At 39.1% G+C, this 23,103-nt stretch overlaps 1 protein-coding gene across 3 annotated transcripts in view; it reads right to left on the bottom strand.

Moving 5' to 3' along the window:
• Positions 1–23,103, bottom strand: part of PAX3 (paired box 3) — a 74,271-nt gene that overhangs the window by 1,970 nt on the left and 49,198 nt on the right. For 2 of the 3 annotated variants that reach the window (XM_083868858.1, XM_083868859.1), the window contains exons 5-7: positions 21,303–21,508; positions 10,989–11,154; positions 9,688–9,902 (exon numbers count right to left, since the gene is read on the bottom strand). In XM_083868858.1, coding sequence (XP_083724984.1) covers positions 9,688–9,902; positions 10,989–11,154; positions 21,303–21,508 — 587 coding nt within the window. The remainder of the gene's footprint in view (positions 1–9,687; positions 9,903–10,988; positions 11,155–21,302; positions 21,509–23,103) is intronic. The other variant, XM_083868860.1, reaches the window with a different exon arrangement.

Below are 23,103 nucleotides of genomic sequence, written 5' to 3'. Positions count from 1 at the left end.
CAGCCTGTTCTTGCTCCAAAAAGGCATTACAATTATCTGACGTGCTATTTGATAATCATTTTGCTTTGCAGCAATTCTTGCCATAAACTAAAGAGAGTTTTTTAAATTGGAGTCTATTTTTTAAAGACTAAATTAAACCTCATAAAAACATATCTGTTTCCTAAAGTTCTGATGCTCCTCCTGGAATTGTAGTTATTTTCCATCACAAACTAAAAGGTATTATTATTGCAGAGAGCTTGTGTTTCCAGCTCTGAGTCGTTTGCTTTTTTGCTGGTTTGGGTTGGTTTGGGTTTTTTTAATAAATTGATTAAACAAGATCCAGGGATAGTGATTTAGGTAGGAAAGAATACCTACCCAGTTTTTACATGTCTGATTAGGAAAAAGAGTAAGCAGTAGAAACAGAGGAGTTCAGAAAGAGAAATCCAGATCCTTAAAGGGAGAACACAAAATATGTTTGCATCGAATACATTCAAGATATCTTACTAAAAAAATGCTGAAAAAGAAGTTCAGTTACTACATATAGCACTGGAATGTTCACTTCTGATTTGCTAAGCTGAAAAACATGAGTTTAACTGGTGGTATTTGCTGAATGTTTCACAAACTGAAGCATTCATGCAAAAAGAAATTCCAAAATATATGCAAAGACTGCATTCAGATATTGAAATCTTACAACTTTTGAGTCATAAAAACAAGATTGATTTGGATTCAGGATGTAAGGTATTTTCTATTTAATTCAACAAATGCATTCAATGCCCAAAATCTGTTAAAAGAACTTGTGGTTAATAATAAGAAAACAACTCTGAAATCACCACAGATTGAAAAATCCTGTTATCTGTACATCACTTTGTGCCAAAACTCCCCAAAAGTTGAAAATACTGGGCTCTCAAGTTTTGGTTTTTTTTCTAAAAATTGGTTCTGAAAACTATTAAAATTTCTATTATTTTAGCAATCTTTTCTGTTTCAGAAATTCCAAATACTTTTCTTATAACTTTGGAATTCGATATGGTCCAAAATGTAGCATATGTAATGACCTGACACTGCATCAGCAGAACACAGTATTAGAACCTATGTTCGTTCAGGTTATATTAATGCTTGTCCTTTGAAATTAACACTAATAGAGTTAAAATAAGAGAAAGAAATAAGAGAAAAAAAAAAAAAAAAAAAAGGATAACTTCAACATTTACATCGAAAACTACTACTTTGGGAAATATTTATGTTGGCAGTAGTATAATGGTTTTGACTAAGGTTTAAAATGCCCAGGGGTTTATCAGAAATCTCAAGTGCACAACCCTTTCCATTGCCGTGCAGGGCCAGGGTGACACCAGTATTTACAGGACTTCCCCAGGTTTTGTTCCAAGTTCAAGAGCAGGGAGAAGGGGCTGGGCTGGGTCATGTCACAGGAAACTCTTCTCTGCCTCGGGGCTCTCACATCAGTGCTGTCTGCCAGCACTTTGAGGTTCAATTGCTATTTTGGGTAAATAACTATTTTACCAACTGTGTATTTCAACTAGAGGGTTGTGTTTGGTTTTTTTTTTTTTAATTTAACATTTTCAACAGAATAAAACCCAAGACAAAATTATTTGGACTTTGCCAGCAAAAAGAGTAAGCTCAAAGACTTTTGGATTTGAAGCTATTTTAAAATGGAGATTTATCTCGAAATTTAAACCTGGGTCCAGACAGAGTCTCAAACGCCACTCAAACATCAGTAGCAACTCTATTTGGATAGAGATTTCTTTTCTTTAACAAACTAAAATTAGCACTTGGTGAGATTTACTTTAACTTTTTTAAATTAGAAAATAATTAGGGATCTTTTTGCTAAGTGGACATGCACCTAGTAAATATTGTGGAACAGAACTGACTGAGCCATCTCTCTCTGAGCCAGAGAAACTGAAGTCTGAACAGTAACCAGCTTCCCAGAAATATCTTCCTCAGAGCCCTTCAGAATCATCCTGCAGTTGATTAGTATCTAAATAATTTGATTTTTGGTCATGTCTGTTTTGAAAGCTCTAAGGGAAGTAGCCTCAGGGCAGGAGTCTTTGCCTCGGTATGTGCCATGACCTTCTCACCCATACAAGGAGTTACAGGAAGGGCATGGCTAACTTTCACCTAATCAATTAGAAATCCATTAACGGGCCATGTCTGCAGGATGCTCCACACCCTCAGCTTAGCCCTGCACAGGAGACACACAAGGATCTAGATCTTGTAACTCAGATCTTCTGTGGGTATGAAGCTGTATAGTTCTAAGGAAGTAAACAGATATGATTGCTTTATAATATTTAAGGTAAAAAAATAAATTTATTCAATCTCTATACCATCCAATTTACTGGAAAATATGTGCTTCCTTCTAAATCACTTTGGGAAAGCTAAATTAGTAATTATCACCCTCACTGACCCAGAATCCAAGGGCTGAGCTAACACCACATTAAAGTGATACAATAACTATTCAATTTATTTTAGAGTACAACTCTTATAAATGTGAAAAAAAAAAATTAGGTGTAAGTTTTTTAGCTGCACATCTTTTGTTCTCACCTTTTACAAAACACACACAGGAATGCTGATGCACAGCCTTTGTGCTTATACAGTAAACTACAATATATAATTGATAAAATCATTCTATTAGAAAACAAAGGTGAAATTAGGAATTAGTAAACAGAACACAGTGGAGTGTAACAACCAAATTCTGCAAAAAAGTTTTTTTCTGAGAGAACACATCTGAAGCAATCCAAAATATTCATTAGGACAAATCCCTTGCCAGTGGAGTCAGTACAAAATCACCAGCAGAGGATAAGATCAAGAAAGAGAACTCGAGTGATGAAAGCGATTGAAGGCATGAACACAATGTCTGGTCCATTATCAGCTGTTGGAAAATACTTCTATTATCACCAAAATAAAGGCCACTAAACTAAAAAAAAAAAAAAAGAGCTTATTTTATTGAAATGAAACATTCTGGCTGTTAACATGGTTAGTATTTGAGGATGTAGGACCCTCCATAGGCACAATAAAATTCTCATATGTTTTAATTCATTTACGCATGCCTGTGTTTAATATGCTTTGTGACCATGCCTGCAATTAATATGATTTATGAGAAAAGAACATGTGCAATATTTTTTTGGGTACAGTGATACTATTTTTCCCCTCCTGTGAATGAAAGATTTAATGAAACAGCTCAAGGAAAATGGCAGTTAACATATTAAGTTGAACTGACAGAACCATGAGTAAACTTTAGCACAGTTAATGATATCCTCTTATCTGACCCTGACACATTTGCAGCATGTAATTTACAGAAGCTCTGTCCAGGGAATCTTGACAAATGCTCCTAACGATGTCAGGGCAATGTTCCATTCTAATGTAAAACAGATGTGGGTCAGATACCCTCATTCATCACTAACACTGGAAATTTCAAACTCCTTCCGAGATGAATGGCATTACCTGCTGTTAACTCTCTTCACTCTAGAGAAATCTCTAAAAAACAAAATATTGCACAAGAAAGAGCACAAAAAGGATTGTTATCATGCACTATGATGAGAGATTTTAGAGGATTAATTAAAGTTAATTAGCTGTGTGGATATATATCTATGGGATCCTAGAACCACGTTGCTGATTTAGTTTATACATATGAATATTTCTATTGGATACGAGAAACCCGACAGAAAACAATTTTTTGTCAAATGGCAAGAGCTGGCAACCACATACTTGGTTAATGAAAATAAGAGCAACTGTACTGACTTTGAGCATTGGTGATCTGACCCTCTCCATTCTCATACTGATTTCACACCACCAGGTATTACTGGTAGCTACACTGGAATTAGAGAAGGTGCACTGGTGCACATTTAGGATAATTAGGAGGATAACTTGATTCTTTCATTAAATACATTTTTACCTACAGAGAATTACCAAACATTATTCAAAACATTATTACAGTCTGTCACAAAACTCATGCCTTTTTAAAAGTGATAGATCATAGAGTCCCAGAACTTGATATCATCACCAAAATAATTCTAAGATCAGCTAATTCTTGAGCCTCTGGTATGAAAAGCAACCAAAGGTGACTGAAAAGGTAAAAACAAATCTCAAAAATGAACATAAATTCATAATTTATGAATATATAAGCATATCTATACAATCAATCATCTCACAAAATTTTCAGGCAGCCTCAGAGACTGGAGTCTCATGACTTTAAATGCTCAGCTATGGCAATATTACTCAAAAGAATTCATAACAAGCCCAAATTTGGTATTAGGTTGCTCTTTGCCTGTGAACTCTCCTCCTCCCACCTTCTATTCAGCTCCAAACACAAAAGAAGGATTCTGGCCATTATGAACACCAGCCCAGCTGTCACTAGCTCAGCTCTCACACACCTTCCCTCACCAGTTGGGGTGTATGGATTTGTTATGGCTGAAAGCAAAACAAACCAAAAGAGAAAAGTTATGGTGGACATTCAAAAACATACCATCACCTGTTTATTTTTTTCCTGCTATATTAATGTATTTAGCACATATGTTATATTATCTATAAATAGATACTTGCATAAAAAATAGAATATTTTATATAAAAGATTCTTAAATTTACTAGAGAAATAATACATGTTATTTTTACACAGTAAAAATTACAAAACTATTGAATCTCATCTGTTTTACTCACAGAAACAAAAAATAATCAACTTTATTGTCTGAATTTCTGTTTTTAAATTAAAAATAAAAAGAACAAAAACTTGTGTTCATGAAAATTACATCATGTGACTTAACTTTCTTACTCACAAGAAATCCATGCCCTGTCTCATGTTCTTGGGTCATTAAGCAAAGAGTTCTCAAAGCCAAGTGCACTGTGCCAAAGATCATGAGCTTCATGTTGCTGTGGGACTTGAACCCAAATGTTTCTGTGGGCAACCAGTTCAAGGTAATCCAACAGAAGGCATAGGGAGAAGTATGATGAATTTATAGTTGCTTTTTTTTTGCTGCTTTTGCCCCTCTTAATGAGGGAATGAAATTTTTTTAGCCCTGGTTCCTGTGCCTCCCTTAAAAACAGAGTTAACAAGACAATATGAACACATCGAACTGATTCGACAGCTGCTATCGGTTCCATACATCAGGTTAATAAGAACCAAGTGCTCTCTAAGACTTAAGAGAAGTGCATTGCCTAAGATCTATCTCACCAAAAGGAGTTACAAGGTAACTCTTAAACTCAGGCAGTGAAATGTTTTGACAGTAGAAGAAAGAAGTCTTGAAACAGCTTGCATCTTTACTACTGTTCACGGAAAAGTTTGGGATATTCTTATCAAGATTATTCCTGAGCTTCAGGTAATGGCATGAAACTGCAAACTTTATTAAAGGCTGTTATGATCTCCTACAACAGCTCATTCAATACTCAGTCCACTTCCCCTGTTAAAACTGCAGCCTTTAAAGCTACAGGTTTGATTCAATTATGGGGGGAGAAGGCAAGGAAGAGAAAAGAGTAGATCTGAGAAGTTTTCTAGAGGGCAAGGAGGAAAAACAACTATGCCTAGTAGCAGAGAAGCTATACACATTTGTTCTTTGCCCAGTAAAACCTTAAAACTGAAGTACTGTTTAAGCCTGGATTATCCTACAGGTTAAATATCCTAGAGGTTAACTATCCTACAGGTTAAATATCCTACAGGTTAAATAGAGGAAGCACATGGCCTCGTGGGCAGCAATCCAGGCAGAGTATTGCTGCTCCACCTGAATCCACAGCAGCCAGAACATCACTCTCCAAACCAGCAAACTGCCTGACCTGGTGCAGGGCAAACTCTGCTGCTCTGACACTAATAAAAAGCACATGAGGAGGTCAGGGGATGTCGATGTACACCGGAAAAGCCTTTTTCCTTATCTTAAATGAAGCAGTTCAAAATAGTGATATCCTGTCTTTAAAACAATCTGCCCTTTACTAAGACAATACACCTGCAGTTGTGAGACAAGTGTTTCTGCAGTCACTGTTCTGCTTCATAGCAAAAAGCCAGTGATGGCCACTAATCATAAAGTGCCATGCCAATCCAAAAGCATGCCTAAGTCCTGTATACATACATTAACGTCCAGATATGCTATCCCCTCATAATTCTGAGTTAAAAAACATTTGTTAAAAGAAAATTCACTAAGCAACTAAAACCTAATTTGAAAAGGAAATACAATATTCCCCATAAATGTATGCATGACAGGCAAGAAGCTGCATAATAGGCATAGAAAACATAAAAATATGCAATTTACATATATTACACACTAATAATCTCTTTTCTGACATTATATTCAAAGAGCCCTGGCTGAGATGGCATGCTTGCAGTTGAGTTGCTTTTTCATGAAATACAAACACTCCAGGCTGCCAGCTCCCCAAGACACTAATCCCTGACTTTTTCTAGCAAAAGTCAACCCATTCCATGCCTGCAAGACAGAGGTTCTCTCACCACATCCAGGTAGTAATGAATAAACCAGATGAGCAAGGAGAATAATCAGTCATCTGAAGGATCTCTGCAGATCTTGTCTTGATGTTAAAAAGTATCAAAGTGGAACTCTTTCTGTTCTCTTATATTTTTAAACAAGATCAACAACTTTTCAACACATAGCTTGCAAGACAGGTATGTAATGGAGCATTCTGCTTCCTAGAACTGAGGAATACAGTCCCTCTTGCCCCAAAATTCAAGGCTAACACAATAAAAATAAAATTACATCACCCTAGGTGTCTCTGCTTGTCCTCTGCCTTTGCCAGTGCTTGCCTTAAACACCGTATCTGTCCATCATATTCAAGAAAAATGTTAGAATGGAACCTTTCCACATAGAAAATAATGCTCCTCTGGCATCTTTGTGTCAGACCTCATTTGTAATAAATCGATGACAAAGAGGAGAAAGTGGTTAAAGTCTGCTAAGAATATGATCCTGCATATCTTAGTATTAGATTTTGTTCTGTATGTTCTAAGGGTGGTTTTTTTTAAATCACAAAATATTATCTGGGCTTCAGACAAAGCCCCCCTTCACCCTCCCTGCTACAGTCACCACAAATTCAGCTTTAGACTGTTTGTCAGGAGCACTTGCCCGCAAGAGACACATGGATGGGTGGAAACATTATGTTAATTGTGCACACACCCAGATTTATTGTGGTAAAAAATGCACTGGCTAGTAAATAGACCCTCTTTCTTTCTCATCTAAATTCCATGCACACAGGCAGGGCAGTGCAACATGCCCACTCAGCAGGAAAACTCCCATTTCCCTTTTTCGTGAAACCCCAAATGCAGAGCTGACTTTCAACTTTACCTTACCTCAGCCTCTCTTTCAGCACCTCAGGAAGAGTCCTGAGGAAGCACAGACAGGAGATGCACAGTGACACAACCCAGAACTGAGGGACATTTCACACACCAACATTGTGACCAGCAGCTGAGGCTCCTTTGGCCATCAAGAATTTCACTGGTTTGCTACAGTCCCACAATTTGTTGTACATAATTTACATATTTGAGGCTATATTACTGCATTATACAAACACAAAATCTGAGTGTGTCACTTTATACATCTCTACATTTTATGCATGTCTCTAACTCATTGTTTAGGTGCCAAAACTGATATAGAGAAGCTGTTGGTAATGCCACATGAATTTATGTCTAGGTTTTTCTTTTGATTGTTTGATGGGAAGATTTTTAACATCTGTTGAAGGTAATCATTCATTTGCCAAGAAGTTGTTCCAAATCTAAACGGATATAAGTAATCTCCTCTATGCACTGAGCAATGAAAGCACGATGTCAGCTTTAGAGGGATCAGCATCCTCCTAAACCTGTTGGCAGAGCTGCTGGGCACAGCCAGAAGTGCTAAACACTGGGTTAGAAAAAGGTTTCAGAAGTCTAAGGAAAACAAACAAACAAACAAACAAACAAAAAACAACAGAAGTCTCCTAGTGTAAAGACAGGGCTGGGTTTAAAAAAAGCACAGAATCTCCTTTTGATTACATCAAACCTCAAACCAGCAAGACTTTGGCAGGAGGAGACCTGGCCTCACATTTTTGTCCCATTTTGCCCAGCCATCACAAGATTTCTTTACTCTTGTGCTCCACTTCTGTGTCACAGACAATAAAAGCTTTGTGAAAGGGGAAAAAAAAGATCACATTTTCCACAGCCAGAACCAACACACATTTAAACTGACACTAACAACTACTTTTTATGGATTAACACTGAAAACCAGATAGATAATCATGTAAAAAATGTGGAAGCCTTCCACACTATGAAACTAGCCATTTAAAAAAAAAAAAACAACAAACAGAAACAACTAATATCATGTCATGGATTTTGTTGACGTTTGCATTTAGAAATCAGAATTCTTTCAAACAAAATCTGTTCAAGTCTTGTTGGAAGTACATCCATTTGTTTTTCTGGTGGTATTTTTTTCCTGAGGTTTCAAGCCATAAAGTTTTGTACCCCACTCTATGCTATAGGAATCTGTGAATCTTAATTACATTTACCGTTACAAAAAAGGGTTTATGAACTTTTGCCTTTGGGCAAAAATGTTTATTTCATTGCCTTTGTTATTCATTCTTTTCAACTCCAGTGGCTTTGAACTTTTCAGCTGCACAGAGTTATCACCGTTGCACAGGAACCAGGAACTGCACTCCCGAGATGCAAACCACAAGTTGAAGAAAACGAAGGAGGCAAAGATATACGAGTCGTTATTTTGGCCACCCTTTGTGCCATTAAAATCTCATTTTCTGCTTATTAGAATGCCCTCTCCCTGCTTAGGCAGCGGTGATAGTCAGTGATTAGTGTGTAATTGAGTATAATTGTCTTTTCACTTTTCATTTGTGTCATTCTGAGCTTCTCTCTGTTTTTCTAACCACTGAGAGGAAAAAAGGGTAGAAAGCAGATAAAGCTGTTAAAACTCTCACTTTCAGCCCTGAAGAGATTCCTGATCGTAATTATAGATTGCATCCTCTTTGTGGCTCCTCAGAATTTAGTGGACAGCTCTTTCCAAGCACCTGGGCACAGCTCTTGCTAATAAAATAAACTACCATCTATTCAAGCTTTAACTAATAATGTCAGCTTCACACAGATGCTGTGTGTAGGAAAATTTGACCAATCTTTTGACACTCAATTATCAAGGCAATTTATTAACCTGATTTCCTTAAAAGAGCTCACGCAAATTAGAAAAACAATTATGGTATTCATGCATTTACATATTGCCAAAGAGCTGTAATACTGCTAATTTATGTATTTATAACTTGATTATAGCTCATCTCAATACACATTTCTCAGTCCTTGGAACTCTTGCTAATAATTTTCCTGGACCACTTGGTAAAATCTTGATGAGGTTATTTTAATGAGATATTTTATTCACAGAAAAAGTACAAGATCTGTTTTCTGTACCTACCCATGGATCTTCAGGAGAAGAGAGCAGTACATTACAAATGCTTGACCACTGAATGCAAACATGAAGTCTGCATGATTCCATTATAAATCAGTTGAAATTAAATATAAGCTATGACTCTTCATTCAGCCAGTAGGAGGAAAAAAAAAAAAAAAAAAAAAAAAAAAAAAAAAAAAAAAAAAAAAAAAAAAAAAAGGAAACTAGCAAACTGAAATCATGTGGCTTATATAAAGAATACATTATGGTTTAAATTTGGCAATTCATTATACTGTGGCCTGAGGGAATAGACTCTTTGGTTCTGGTATACAGCAAATCCTCTGTCTGAAAACACAGGACTGACCTGAGGTGAGAGGCCATTGCCAATGGCAGGGTTCATGGGATTGGAGGGCCCGGACGGAGGCACAAAGCTGTCTGTATAGCTGGAAAATCCGTGCCTGCTGCTGGGGAGGCAATAGGCAGAGCTGCTCTCTGGGTTTGAAGGGAGGCTGCTTTGGTGTACAGTGCTTGGAGGGAGAGGCTGAGGTCTATGGACGGTGCTGCTCGGATCAGACACGGCTGGAAGCAGAAGAAACACGTTGATATGTTTTCCTCCTTTACTTCTGGCATAATAAGTTCATTATGTGAAGCTCAGCTTAAGAGAACTGCATCAGAACCTGCATCTAAATAACTGTTAAGCAGAAAAGTAAATCTATATTGCTGGATATCTAACTGGCCTGTGAGTTTACACAAAAAATTTTTAAACAGACTGTAGATATCATAACAAGAGACATGTGGTTTTCAGACACCCCTTAGTGAGCACATATTGTCAGCAATATTTTTTTTATATATGTCTATATATAAAAATTAAGGAAAATATTTGTTTACTTCTAAGAACAGCTTTCCCCTCCTGGTCATAGCTTAGAAATCCCACCATGGTTGGTATCAAGTCAAGCAGTGGATGGGAGAAGCCCTGGGCTTTGAAAAATTCCCCCAATTAGAACCTCCACCAAGAGTTAGGATCAAAATCTCAAGAAGGAAGCAATAAGAATACATAATTTATTTTATAAAATGTCACTCGTAAGGTTTTTATTTAATAGTAAAATCTAACATAGCCTAGTTTTGTGGGTCTTTTCCCTCCCACTCCAATCCATCAAAGTTCACAGAATTTCTGATTACATCAAGAAAAAATTTTTACCCTACTGAGACTGGCTAATGTCTGATGGGAAACAATACTGTCTGAATAGCTGTTTTTTCCACCATCAGGTAAATATTTAGAGTATTTACAGAAGTTCCAATGCTCCATTGCTGATGGTCACAACAAATATTGCACCTGGTCTCCTTCTACATCACACAAGACACTTCCAGTAAAGCAGGCCAGTGCAGGGCAGGGCAGGGATGAGTGTCTGTCACTTTACCAAATCTGCACGCCAGCTGGGCAGAAGGTGATTATTTCTCTGGAGAGCACCCTTCACATGGAACCACTCCTTTCTTGCAGCAAAACAAAACTGAGTTCTTATGTGCTTAAAATAAGCAGGCTTGCAGGGTCCTCCCTGAGCCAGACACTAAATTAGCCCACACATTAGAAAAGAAAATATTTCTACAACAGATGAGGAAACACCCCCAATAACACTATTTTAACCAAGTACCTGTGGGCTACTGTACCTTGGGGTATGGAGGTGGGTTGGTAGGAGGGCTCAGAGAGCTGGTATGTTGGCAAAGTCGGCATGGCACTGGGTGGGAATCCCCCAGGGATCAGATGGTTGAAAGCCATCAGTTGGTTGGCTCCTGCCTGTTTCCTCCATCTGGCACGACGATTACTAAACCAGACCTGCAAATGTTTTAAATATGAATATTTGATTTTGCATGTTTAATACAGATGTATCAGAAATAACGGCCTTGTATTTCAAACATGCTCAGTGTCTGAGATGAGAGATGCAGAAGATGCACACAGAACTCAGTGCTCCAAGACAAGAAAGGTGCCCTTGGCACACATTTCCATGGTCCAACAGATTCAACACAGGCATTCTGATCCATAGTTTCCTCTCAAATACAGCCTTTCCTGAGAAAAAAAGCTTGCTACTCTTTCAAGTGTTAATGGTTTTAATCACTATCATTACTGTGCCAGATTTAGTGAGAAAGGCGAAACCTCTCCATTTAATCTAAGTGCCAGCCAAAGCTATTTAGACTGTACTGTATTGTCTTTAACTTGCTGACAAGTTAGTGGCATCACTTAATGAACGTATTTATATATTGGGATACTATACTGCCCTAATGACCAACAGAACTTTAAGCTTTTAATTAGAAAAATACAAGCCCTATGTACAAAATACACAAATCCCTCCCAGCAAGTTTTCATGTGTTCACATATGTACACAACAACTCTTAATAAACTTACAACAGTAGGTCAGAACTTCAGTACTAGATTAGCATTTCAGAAACACTTTGAAATTCGTTCCCAGGACAGCACATCGACCAGATGGGGTTTGGACTTGTGGGACATTTTAGCTATAAATCTGCTTTTCTTCACATCATTCTCAGTTCATGTTTTAAGTTTCTGGATGGTTCTTACTACATCTGAGATAGGAAGAGGCAAGACACCACAAATGCAGACATAACAGGAGTTGCAAAACACATTTGTTAATTTTAATATTATAGCGATTCCACACATCACAAATTGAAAGGGCAAGGAATCAGTGCAGGGGTGCCTGGAGCAGGGTGCAGGCACATTGCCTTGTTGCAGGGTCAGAGCAGGCTGCTGATCACAGCTCACAACTCCATGGCTGAACACTGAGGGAAAGAATGGTTGTTTAAGGTAAGAGACAGCACACATTTGTAAACAAGCCAGTTGCTCATAATCCTACACCCTGAAGCAGCTGCAATGCTCATCTATAGATACAATTAATTAGATAAGACCTCAACTGAGTGTTAACATCTGATAAAGTAGATCTGCACAGCCTGTAAGGCAGCCTGGCCTGAAAGCTGCTGAGGCATGTTGGCTGATGACCCACATATAGATGTATTTTTATAAGTAAGATGGGGCTCAGATCTGTGACCCTTCCAGCAAGCATCCCTTGCTGGCTTATGAATCAGGCATCACAGACTGGGATCCTAAGTGTAACACCATTTATAAACCATGAGTGGCCCTCACACAAGAGGGTAACAACATTTTGGGCTACACTGGGGGCTTCTCCTCTGCTTGCTGTTTCATGACAGGAGAAGTGGGACTCACTGGGCCATCTGGTTTCTGACACAGGCCATCTGTCACCATGTAGTTTGTTCTGACTTCATCCTCTTTTCAGAATGAGATGCTCAGTTCACACAGCTGCCTCCTCCTTTGGCCGCAACACCTACTCCTCAATTATACACTCCCACTCCAGTTTAAGATCTAGGACAGAGGGATAGGTAGAGCCTCTGTTCCACGTCACAAATCCCTCTCTTGTTGTTTTGCTATACATACTAACCCCCCTCTGCCTCCACATGAACTATTTCTGAAACCAGCTGGCAGGGACAAGGCACCAGGATGGGAGATGCAAAACCTGCAGTGAGCAGTAGTTGAGGATGGGTCTAGATTCAGCCTGTAGAGCAAGAAAGAGACCTTGCTAAAGATCCAAACAACACTTAGGGAGGATAATGGAGGTCAAAGAGTGATCAGGGAACAGCAAACGCTTGTTGTAATTAGCTGACCCAGGTCATTAACTACAGCTTGTTGCCTTGACACTCTCTCTTCTTCAGGTCAAGAGGGTTATCTCATGATCTCCAAGTGCTTCGGCAACACCAGCTGAACTACTCTGTGTGAATGGATTTCACTCAGGAAAGTAAGGTAACAAGATTTGGTTTTCTCCACAGATAAGCATTTGCCTTCAAACTCCAGATCTTTATCAAAATGAGTCAGATCCCAAACTTTAATTCAGTAGTAAGTGATTTACATAAATGCCAGGTTTTATATTTTTATTTATGGACAGATTTTAGGCTCATTTTGTAGGCTTGCATTTTTTCCACAGCTGCAGCTACGTGTTAGACATCTCTGAAAGGGACACACTCAATGGTATCAAAAAGTCTGCAGCAGCCACAAAATGGACATCCTTGCACAGAGCTTTGTTGCCACCTGGAGCAACATTGAGAGGGACTCTGCAGGCGTGCAGCAACCTGGCTGGGCTGTGCAAAAACAAGGCTGTATATTGACACCTCAGTCCTGTGTGACTGGGATGTGCTAAATAAGCACTACAGGATGGGCACCCACGGCACTGGCACAGTCCTCTGACACTGCCCTCTTGCTTTCCCCAGTGGCAAGAAGGCAGATGACACCTGACTAGCACCAGAGTTAGTCTTAAATTAACTCACCAAAACCCCTTGAACAAGTTCAAAACTGCAGAGGAAGACTAATATCATACAAGATCACCACCACAGAATGGAAGAGGCACATAAGAAAACAAAAATTAAAAAGCCACCAAGTCAAGAAAAAGTTACTAGAAACTAAATAACTGAAACCTAAATAACTCAAACTAAGTATTTAATTTACATTTTATGTAATGTTTCTTGAAATTAGTCAAATCCTAAGATTTATTCAGAAGCAGTTATATGGTATTTTAACTGAAATTATTGGGGGTTTTAATATTTCCCTTAGACTACAATCAGTTACCTTGATCTACCCCTTAGACTACAATCAGTTACCTTGATCTATTTCAAGAGTCCAGATTTTTATTTCATTTCTTAAATCCTCATGTATCATGAAAAATCCATGTATAATACTACCACTAAAGAAATCTTGAAAAACTTTGCTAATCTCAAGCCAAGACTTAAAAATAAATCCAGTCACCACAAGCCAGTGTGTCTGCTTAGAAACATATTGTAAACACCTGGGGGAATATTTTCTTTTGTTTGTACATTTCCAATATGATTTAAATACAATATCCCTTTATGTGCAACAGATTTCAACTTCCACCAACATGACAAAATCCTCATCATATAAGTGGCTTTTTCAAATCTAGCATGTCCCCATAGGACTCTCCTGCTCTCCCACAGTCTCCTTTTGAGAGGCACAGTCATCACCTGGCTGCAGGGATGGAGGAAGCAGCCCCTGGAGGAGATCCCAAGTGTCATCCTGTGAGAAAGTGCCATCCTGCAGTGGGCACAACAGAAATCAAACTCTAAACTATCTAAACATGGATAGAGGAAACATGACTTGGCTGAGGGACCCAAGCGTTCAAAAACTATGTTTGCACAGAAGCCAAGTCACACTCACCGTAATGAGGCTTGGACTCCTTGGTTCCTATGTCACTTTCAAAGATGGAATGTAAATTATTTGGAAACAAACTTGAATCCCAGTGTCTGGCCAACATTTATATCTCAAAAATAGAACTCAAGAGGGTAAAATATAGAACAAAACGGAGAAAGTAATGCCTTAAGTACTGGAGGCTCCAGTTTTTCAAGCACTTGGGACTGGATTGACCAAAACATGAATCTCTGTAACAGAACATAAAAATTGTATTTTGCACCAAGTAGATGGATAAGGTGAACTAATAGGTTTCTTCTATCTCTATTTCCTGATATTTGGATCTTGCCTGTTATTATCATTTTTTCTTAAAGTAGTTTGCAAGTGATCATGCCAATATCTTATTCTGTTGATCTCAACAGGATATTCTTTAGAAGATGCATTTATTCACTTGGGAACACACTAGTGTAATTAGCCTTGACATTTCGACAGTCTGATCATAAACACAGAGTGCTCTGTGTGCTTTTAAGGCAAAAAGATCCCTGATTCAACAGGGCAAAGCATTCAAGATGTGAATGTTGCAAAAAACCCATGGATATTTTGTTATACAAAGTCCTGACCATTGCAAGCACGAGTGCCAGAAACACAAAAGTTGAAAGACTGATGTATTGTTAACGGCACTGCTAATTTTAGATGGATTTTAGATGGGGGGAAGGAGGGGCTGGTTCGTTTTTTCCTCATGATATTTTTTCATGGTAACTGCCTGCCCCACTGTACTATTCCCCATCTCTCCCTTCCCACAAAATTCACATGTTCAAAACAAAGCCTGACCATCCTGGAAGCAGGAGTCCTTGGCGGATGTTCCTCCAGGGAAAGAATGTGGGCTGTGCCAGAAGCAGCAGGGGTGCCTTGGGAAGAGGGGAGGCTGAAGGAGGAAATCGCAAACAAAGCTGATCTCCAACAGCCCAGGCAGAGATGATTCTGTTACTTTTGCAAAACATGGCAGTGTGACTTCTACAGACATCCTCAGTGTCTGCTTCTGCAGTCCCTACAGATGCCAGACCTCACTTACTTCAGCTGCCCTTCAAGGCCATGCACAGGAAATAAGTTTTTTAACCTCCTTTTTTTTTTTTTTTTTGGGGGGGGGGGGGAGGGTTTGTTTTGTTTTGTTTTGTTTGTTTGTTTTGGGGTTTTTTTGTTTGTTTGTTTGTTTGTTTTTTCAGTAGGGTGAGTTTCCATCCTGGCTCACCATGGAATCAGTACAATGAGCTGCAGGGAGAGCACTGCCAGGGAGCAGCCATAGGATGAAGAAAGAGTAGAAACAGAATTGCTTTTCAACACAACTAGTCGAAAAATCAGCTTGACTGTGACATCTGCACACCCCCACCCTCACAGGAATAAGGTCCACTGTGTACAGATGCACACCATGTTCCCTCACAGCATCCTAAAGCTGTGCCCAAAGCCTGCTGAGAGCAACCTGCCATGGCCACCAGTGGGAATGTCACAATGCTGAGGGTTCCCTGCCTGCCAAAACCTGCTCTTTATGGGGATGGGAAGTGATGCTGTTTAGGATACTATGAGTTATCAGTGTGCTAGAAACCAGAGTTCTTTGAAAACATATTGGGGGGGGAGGGCGGGAGTGGGAATAAAAGGAAAAAACTTACCAAACAATCCCCCCGAAAAAAACAAAATACAACCAAACCAAAACAAAAAAGTCAAAATGTAACCCAACACACTACACACAAAACAAAAAAACAACACAGACCAAAAAGCCACTGGACTGTGCCAAAGGGAACAGGGACTTCCTACCACCTCCCAGTGTGATCCAACATTCTCTGATTTTTTAGGTTTCTTTGAGAAAACTTTGACTCGGTCTTACAAAAATTCTTCTAAAAAGCTACCGCTGAATAGTTCTGAAAATTATTGAGAAATAAGCAATTGAACTGTGTATTTATAACTTAAAGTGACACTAATTAGAGCCCTTAGGCAGCAGGGACCAGAAAGAGACAATCAAAATCACATCCCTCTTTTCCTTTATGTTGAAAAATGTCCTCTTGGGCTTGCATATGAATGCTGTTGGTTAATTTACCCATAAATTTCCCCTTTTACAGGGGAGGGGGGACCTGCAATTACAGGGTTATCTGCTGCAAGGATGCACACTGCATTTTCTTTCTTTAGCCTTTTATGATGCAAGAGGTTCGGTCTGAAGAAAAGGCATCAGAAATTCTCCGTAAACCACATCAGGAATAACTGTAAAGATCTGATGAAAGGTCGGGAGTGTTCTTGAATCCATCCTACATTCCTTTGTCCCATCTTCCCATAGGACTGGGCAGTTCAGTATATATGCTCAAACCATTTCAGAGGAGCTGAAAGCAAGTTAAGACTTTTTTTTGGCACAGATTCCCCCTTCCCCAGTGATTTCTCAGAGACTGTTTTTCACTGTTTTCTACTGAGAAAAGACTATTAAAGCTGAGAAATTTGACTTCAGAGCCTTTAAAGAGTCATAACTTCTTCTCTCACTTTTCCCCTCACTCCTCTCCAAACTCTTTCCCTCCCTGTACCACAGTGAAGCAAAGAAAATAATGTGCAAGCACAACACTTAAATTTTTTAAAAAATATTTTTTCTTCTAGCTACTCAAGACATCTGAGCTCTTGGGACTTATTTGTAGAGGTTATAATAAGGTTTTTACAATAGCTTACAAGCTGATTACAACTTTGACATGGGAACATTCAATTCCATGCTAGTAGCCTGGAGAGATCTGCCTAAATTTTCAGACATGCTCTGTTGATAAACAACTTATTTTTTTTAATGTCTTCAAGCAAATCAGTTTAAAACTGCGATTTGGCTGAGAAGAAAGTCTTCAGGGTGGGAAATAGTTATGATTCAGAATTCTTCCTGACTTGCCTTTCTTTTTTACCATTATTCATGGATGAAAAAGAATCCAAATAATTTTTTCCCATTGCATTTTGGAATTAAAGAGGGAGGCCATGTGCCAGCTGCTTCTCACAGCAGGGCCTCCTGCCCCAAGGATCCATACAGCTGGGGCACTCCTTAACATGGTCCAATACACAAGTCTCATGCACCACATTTCTGGCAATTTGGGATGCCTGCCATCAACACACAGCCCCAAAAGATCTGCCTGCATGGCCAGTCCCCATTGGCCAAGGCAGGTTCCTGGCCAGCCACAGGACAAATCTGAACCTTATTTAAAAATCCTTTGCCAAAAGATTGACATAAATACTCCCCACCATCAATCTGAAACAGGCTCCAAGCTGCTGCCAAAGCTTGCCCAGTTCATCCAGGTCTAAAAACAAGCCGGATGAGGGAATCAAAGGTAGCCAGAAAAGATACTACCCACTTCATACCTGATGCACCATTTGTTACAGAAACCATAATTCCCCAGCTCTGCAGCTCAGAAAGAGCCTTTGATCTACACTGGAGATAAATCTGCTTTTCAAACTTGCCTTCAGATTGTCAGTAAAACCAGGCCACAGACTTTAAGGGCCTGCACTGCAATATAATGATGATTTTAATGAGGTTTTAAACTGGACAGGTAAAGTACTTCAGGGTTGCAATTTATATTCAAAATATACAAACCTTCAACTTCATATTCCCAGAGTATCACTTTTTTATTTTTAAAGAAAGGGCCCTCCTTGCGATTGTACTTATCTTTCTGAATTTTATCTGATAAACTCACAAGACCAAAGAACTCTCCTCTTCCTTCTGCATCTAAGGTGCAGAGAAGAGCAAGTGCCTTTGGAAGAGAAGAGCAAGTGCCTTTGGAAGAGGTAGCAGAAGATGTTGTCTTGGTTCCACATCACATCTTGGTTCAAACAATGGTGGAAAGGACTCAACAGGCCTCAAGTGGAAAGGTTCTGCAGGAGCAATTGCAGGGAGCATTTTAACTCTTTATTACACCCAGTGTTTAAATATTTGCCATAATTATAGTAACACATCTCATGACTCTTACAATGTGGAATTTGTTGGAACACTTCTTTCCCCAAAAGACTTTCCTAGTCCCATGATTAGGTACACAAATAACATTCACAGTGTAAAGTCTGTTTTCAGTTGCTTGTAGCTCTCAAAAAATTCCCCTTAGGGGCTGATATGTTCTATGCTTGATCTCAGACCAGAGGCAAGATTTTTTCCCCACCTCCAAGCAACCAGGTTAGAAACATGCATTTGGTTACCCTTCAGCAGTGGGAAGTGAGAAAAATATGGTTCAGTGGTGTAAGACTCTTCCTTTCACAAGAGTAATAAATGGCCTCAGGGAACAGAAGGAAAGGGGAAGCACAGGGGTGGCAGGGTAGAGAAAACCAAACATGAGATGAAAGTACTACACAGAGTGACTGAGGGAATAACAAGGTTGATCCAGTTGTAATCAACTAAATAACTACCTAGACAATATAAAACAACTGTACAAAATAGGACCTTACAGCTGCAGAGGAAAACAATAAATAAATTTCTGTGCTTAGTTAAATTCAGGCTGCAAAAGCCAGCTCTTCTAGATATTGCTTTATTGGGAAGCAGTCAAAGAGATCTTTGTGTATATATCCATATAAAATTTGGTATCTCTGATGTCTGTCATAATGTTACCAAAAAAGAAGTGTGACTAAGAAAGCTTGAATGCTACTTCAGTATAGCTATCCAGCCCTCTCAGCCTCAAGTCTCTTAGGGTTATTTCTTTTCACAGGTCGTCTTTTATTTCATGCTCATCATACGTGGCTATTTTAAGGGGCTATAGAGAGGTGCTGAATGCTGATAAGGCAAATCCTGTATCCCTTAATCCACTGCTAAATCATTCTGCCAGCCTTCAAGTGTACCAGACAGATGGAGTGCACTAGGAAACTGCCCACAGGCTGGTTACTTCAACCCCAGCTCATCTTTAATCCAGAAAGGTTTTGTTCTGGTATTTTAATCATTGATTGACTGGGAACTCTCTTCCATGCTGGGTTAGGTAAAATATCCATGTCAGAGGTACTGGGGAATTTGTGAGGCTGTAGATCATACGAGTGGTGTGAGACAGGATGCGTCTCAAGGGAACCAAGGAAGCCATGAGGAATGTAAAAAGTCACAGGGTTAAAGCCACATTAAGACAGCTGTTATGTTAATGAGAGTTCTGCTTTTCTTCTAGCTGTGGGTCATTGATTTAGAAAAACATGAACAAGGTCTTTTTCATTTTATCGTATTTTTCCACTGAAGCTAACGTAGACCAAAACACCATCTCCTAGATCCCATTCCTCTTGCTAACAACACTTGTGAAGCAAGTTATCTTTGTTATTTTGTGTGCAAATGATTCCCGGGGCTTGATTTAGTCTTACCTGGCTCAAGTCTATCTATGGAGCTGTTTTGCAAGCATTTCACTTAGCAAATATGTTAAGAAAAGAGTCATGCACAACTGAGTTTGCCTTCCAGACAAATTCATCCACACATCTGATTTTCTCTCACAGTCATAACAAACACTTACAAGAAATGTGGCGTGAAGTCTTCTGCAAAAACATTTAGCAGGTAAAAAGTCTGAGCCTTTCAAGACAGATGCTCAATAATACAGCCAGGCTGCAATAGGCATGATTGTCTTAAAAAGTCAGAGAGGTGTTTTGTATTGCTTATTTCAGTTTGCACAGTCTGAATGCCTCAGGCTGAGTTTCAAAGGTCAAAACACAATAGAGTTGCACCAAAGAAACCAAATTCACCTGTATCCTTGGTCAGACCACAAGTCACCACTCATTTCTCTTCCTTTGTTAGATCACAAGCTTCAACATTTTGCTTGTCACCCAACCAGACATTTGCTCAGTAACACTTGCAACTCAGACTGATTTAAATGGGGTGTACTTTTCCCAGCAATTTGTAGATGTCAAGTGGTGAAAAAGCAGCAGAAGATTCTGCCTGCAGTATTAAACTTTTCACAGGATGTGTTTCTTTGATATTAAACAGGATAAGTCCTAATCGAAACTTGAACTGTGGGGTGCAGTTTATTCCAAGATAATTTGGTTGCTGTTTTCCTGGGTTTAGACAGCTAAAATTCCAGGTTAATGCTTTTTTAAAAAAAATTAAATCAACTCCATGTTACCACTCTGGTACATTAACTTGTTTTAGACAATCCAGATCTACATGAGGCTGTGAAGACTTAGAAGATATTTGAGCACTTATTTTCTTTTGAATTAAGCTGAGAGTGGGGATAAAATAGATATTACAGATTTTACACCAAGTCAGCCTCAAAATCTAACCTAAAACTGAGCTGTAGATACTGCACCAGCCACCTTGCTCACTTGCATGGCTCTGTAGACTCATTGTCTTTAAAAAAAAAATGTTTTTCTCTCCTTTTTTAATGCCTGGAAGACCCAGACAACAACAGATGAAATCAGTTAAGTAACCATAAACTGGGCCAACAGCTGACCTGATTACATGCAGAGTGCTGTTAAATGCATAAAACAAACAAATGGGGATATCAGACCTTCTTCTTCAGAGATTCTGTGTTATATTCATCGTAGGTATGAAACAATTAATGGGGAAGACACAAAAGTTTTTCTAAGCAGTTTTCTTAAACAGTTGTAAAACCAACATCCACGTACGGATGTACAAACTCTATAGCTGTAAACAATGTTGTTTAGAGTAGTAAAAAACAAAAAACATTTTGTAGTAGTAAACAAGGAAAAAACATTTTCCTTCTACTCCAGAGCAGGATCATGTAAGGAATATAAAAGGACTCACATGCTAACAGAAAAGGACACTTCTTTCATTAGGCAGCTTATATTATACATACCTGGACACGAGCCTCAGTGAGTTTGGCTCTTTGTGCAAGTTCTTCCCTGGTGTAAATGTCAGGGTAGTGTGTCCTCTCAAAAGCCCTTTCCAGCTCTTCCAGTTGTTCTGCTGTGAAGGTTGTCCTGCTGCGACGCTGCTTTCTTTTTAAAGGCAAATCTGGTTCAGAATCGATGTCAGAGCCTTCATCAGACTGAGGTGCTGATGCTCAAAAAAGAAAAAAAAAAGGCAAAAAATTAGCTTTACTTAAGAAGAAAGAACAGCAAAATATTGAATCAATCAATGACATCCTTTTACATGGAGACTGTCTTGGACCAAATACCCCTCAAAAACCCTGAGTCAGAAATTGAGAAAAGTCAGCAAGAAACAAACCACACATGGCATGACCATGGCCCAGGAAGGGGCTACCAACTCTTGCAATCAGCAGTTTATAGAGAAATCAATATGGAAACTCCTTCTGGACTTCACAGACATGGAGACAGTGAGGTCACAGCCAGGTCTTGACAGCATTGCTTGTTTCCCCTGGCCATCAAGTGAAATCCAGCTACAGCTGAACACAGAGCTAGGACTCTGAAGGCAGCAGAACCTCTTCCAGCACCCAACCACAGCCTCTCCAGCAAACGGTAATGAACCAAAAAAGTAGACTTTCAAAGCCAGTCTTCACTTGCATCAGCTGCTGTCCAGGCAACCAGCATTCCTTCTTGCCTGAGTCAAGGGAAACCACCTAAAGAGGGCAGACACTCCCCAGCGATGCTGAAACTGCTCGTTCAATGGAAAGACAAGCATTGCTGCTACTACTTCAATTTCTTCAGTGCCAAAGAAATTATTGATATAGACATTGATTTAATATAACCCTTTTAATGTAATTTATTTGGAAGCAAACTGTTTCTCAAGCTCCAGCTAAAACCCCCCACCAGGTTCCTTTCTAGCTATCTTACATTTCCAATTTCACTCAAGCTGTTTGAGCTAATAAATACACCTAATCTGTTTACTTAGAGCATGAGAAACACAAAGTGCTTTTCCAGACAATTCAGCTGAACAGTTTATTAATTTCTGCACACACACACAAAAAAAAAAAAAAAAAAAAAAAAAAAAAAAAAAAAAAAAAAAAAACCAAAAAAGAACAATTACTGCTAGACCAGTGGCTCTTTTGTGAAAGATGTCTTCATTTTCCAGACAGCATCAATATCTTGGACCCAGCATACACAGACATAAGGAGAAACTCCTATGGATCTCAGCACCAATATACTGATATACTGAACAAATATCAACTCCCAGAGTCTCTTACTTGCAGTGAAGGTTTGTCCCAAGTAAGACTGGACTAAGAGGTTCTCATTCTTGAGAATATTGTTCTCTACAACAAAGGAGAATCAGCACAAACATCCTATCCTAAACAGTTCAAGTTCAGTCCTTATTAAATAGACAATCTAGAGTATCCCAAAATTAACATACTACATTGTCAGAATTAGTGACAAATCCCAAATCTTCTCAGCCAGGGTCCCAAGTGGCACCTGCCTTCCTCATCAACTAAGTTACAACCCTCCAGGATGGCTCAACACTGTCATTCAAGAGCAAAAAGAAATATTTTAAAAGGATATTTTAAATATAGTTCCCCAATGTCACTCTCAGATACAAATCACCCACCTTAAGCAGAACAGCTCTAACTGCCCAGCTAGGCTGGAGCAGAGCACACCAGCCACACTACAGGGTCACACTGGCTACCACTGCACCTGCCTTTACCTGGTGTGTTGAGATCTGAAACAGAATTCAGAAATGCCCCTTTTGGAGACAACTTCTCTGAC

The sequence above is a fragment of the Zosterops lateralis genome, assembly GCF_965231275.1.
Source record: "Zosterops lateralis genome assembly, chromosome: 10".
Lineage (NCBI taxonomy): Eukaryota > Metazoa > Chordata > Aves > Passeriformes > Zosteropidae > Zosterops > Zosterops lateralis.
This window is presented reverse-complemented; position numbering and strand designations above follow the sequence as displayed.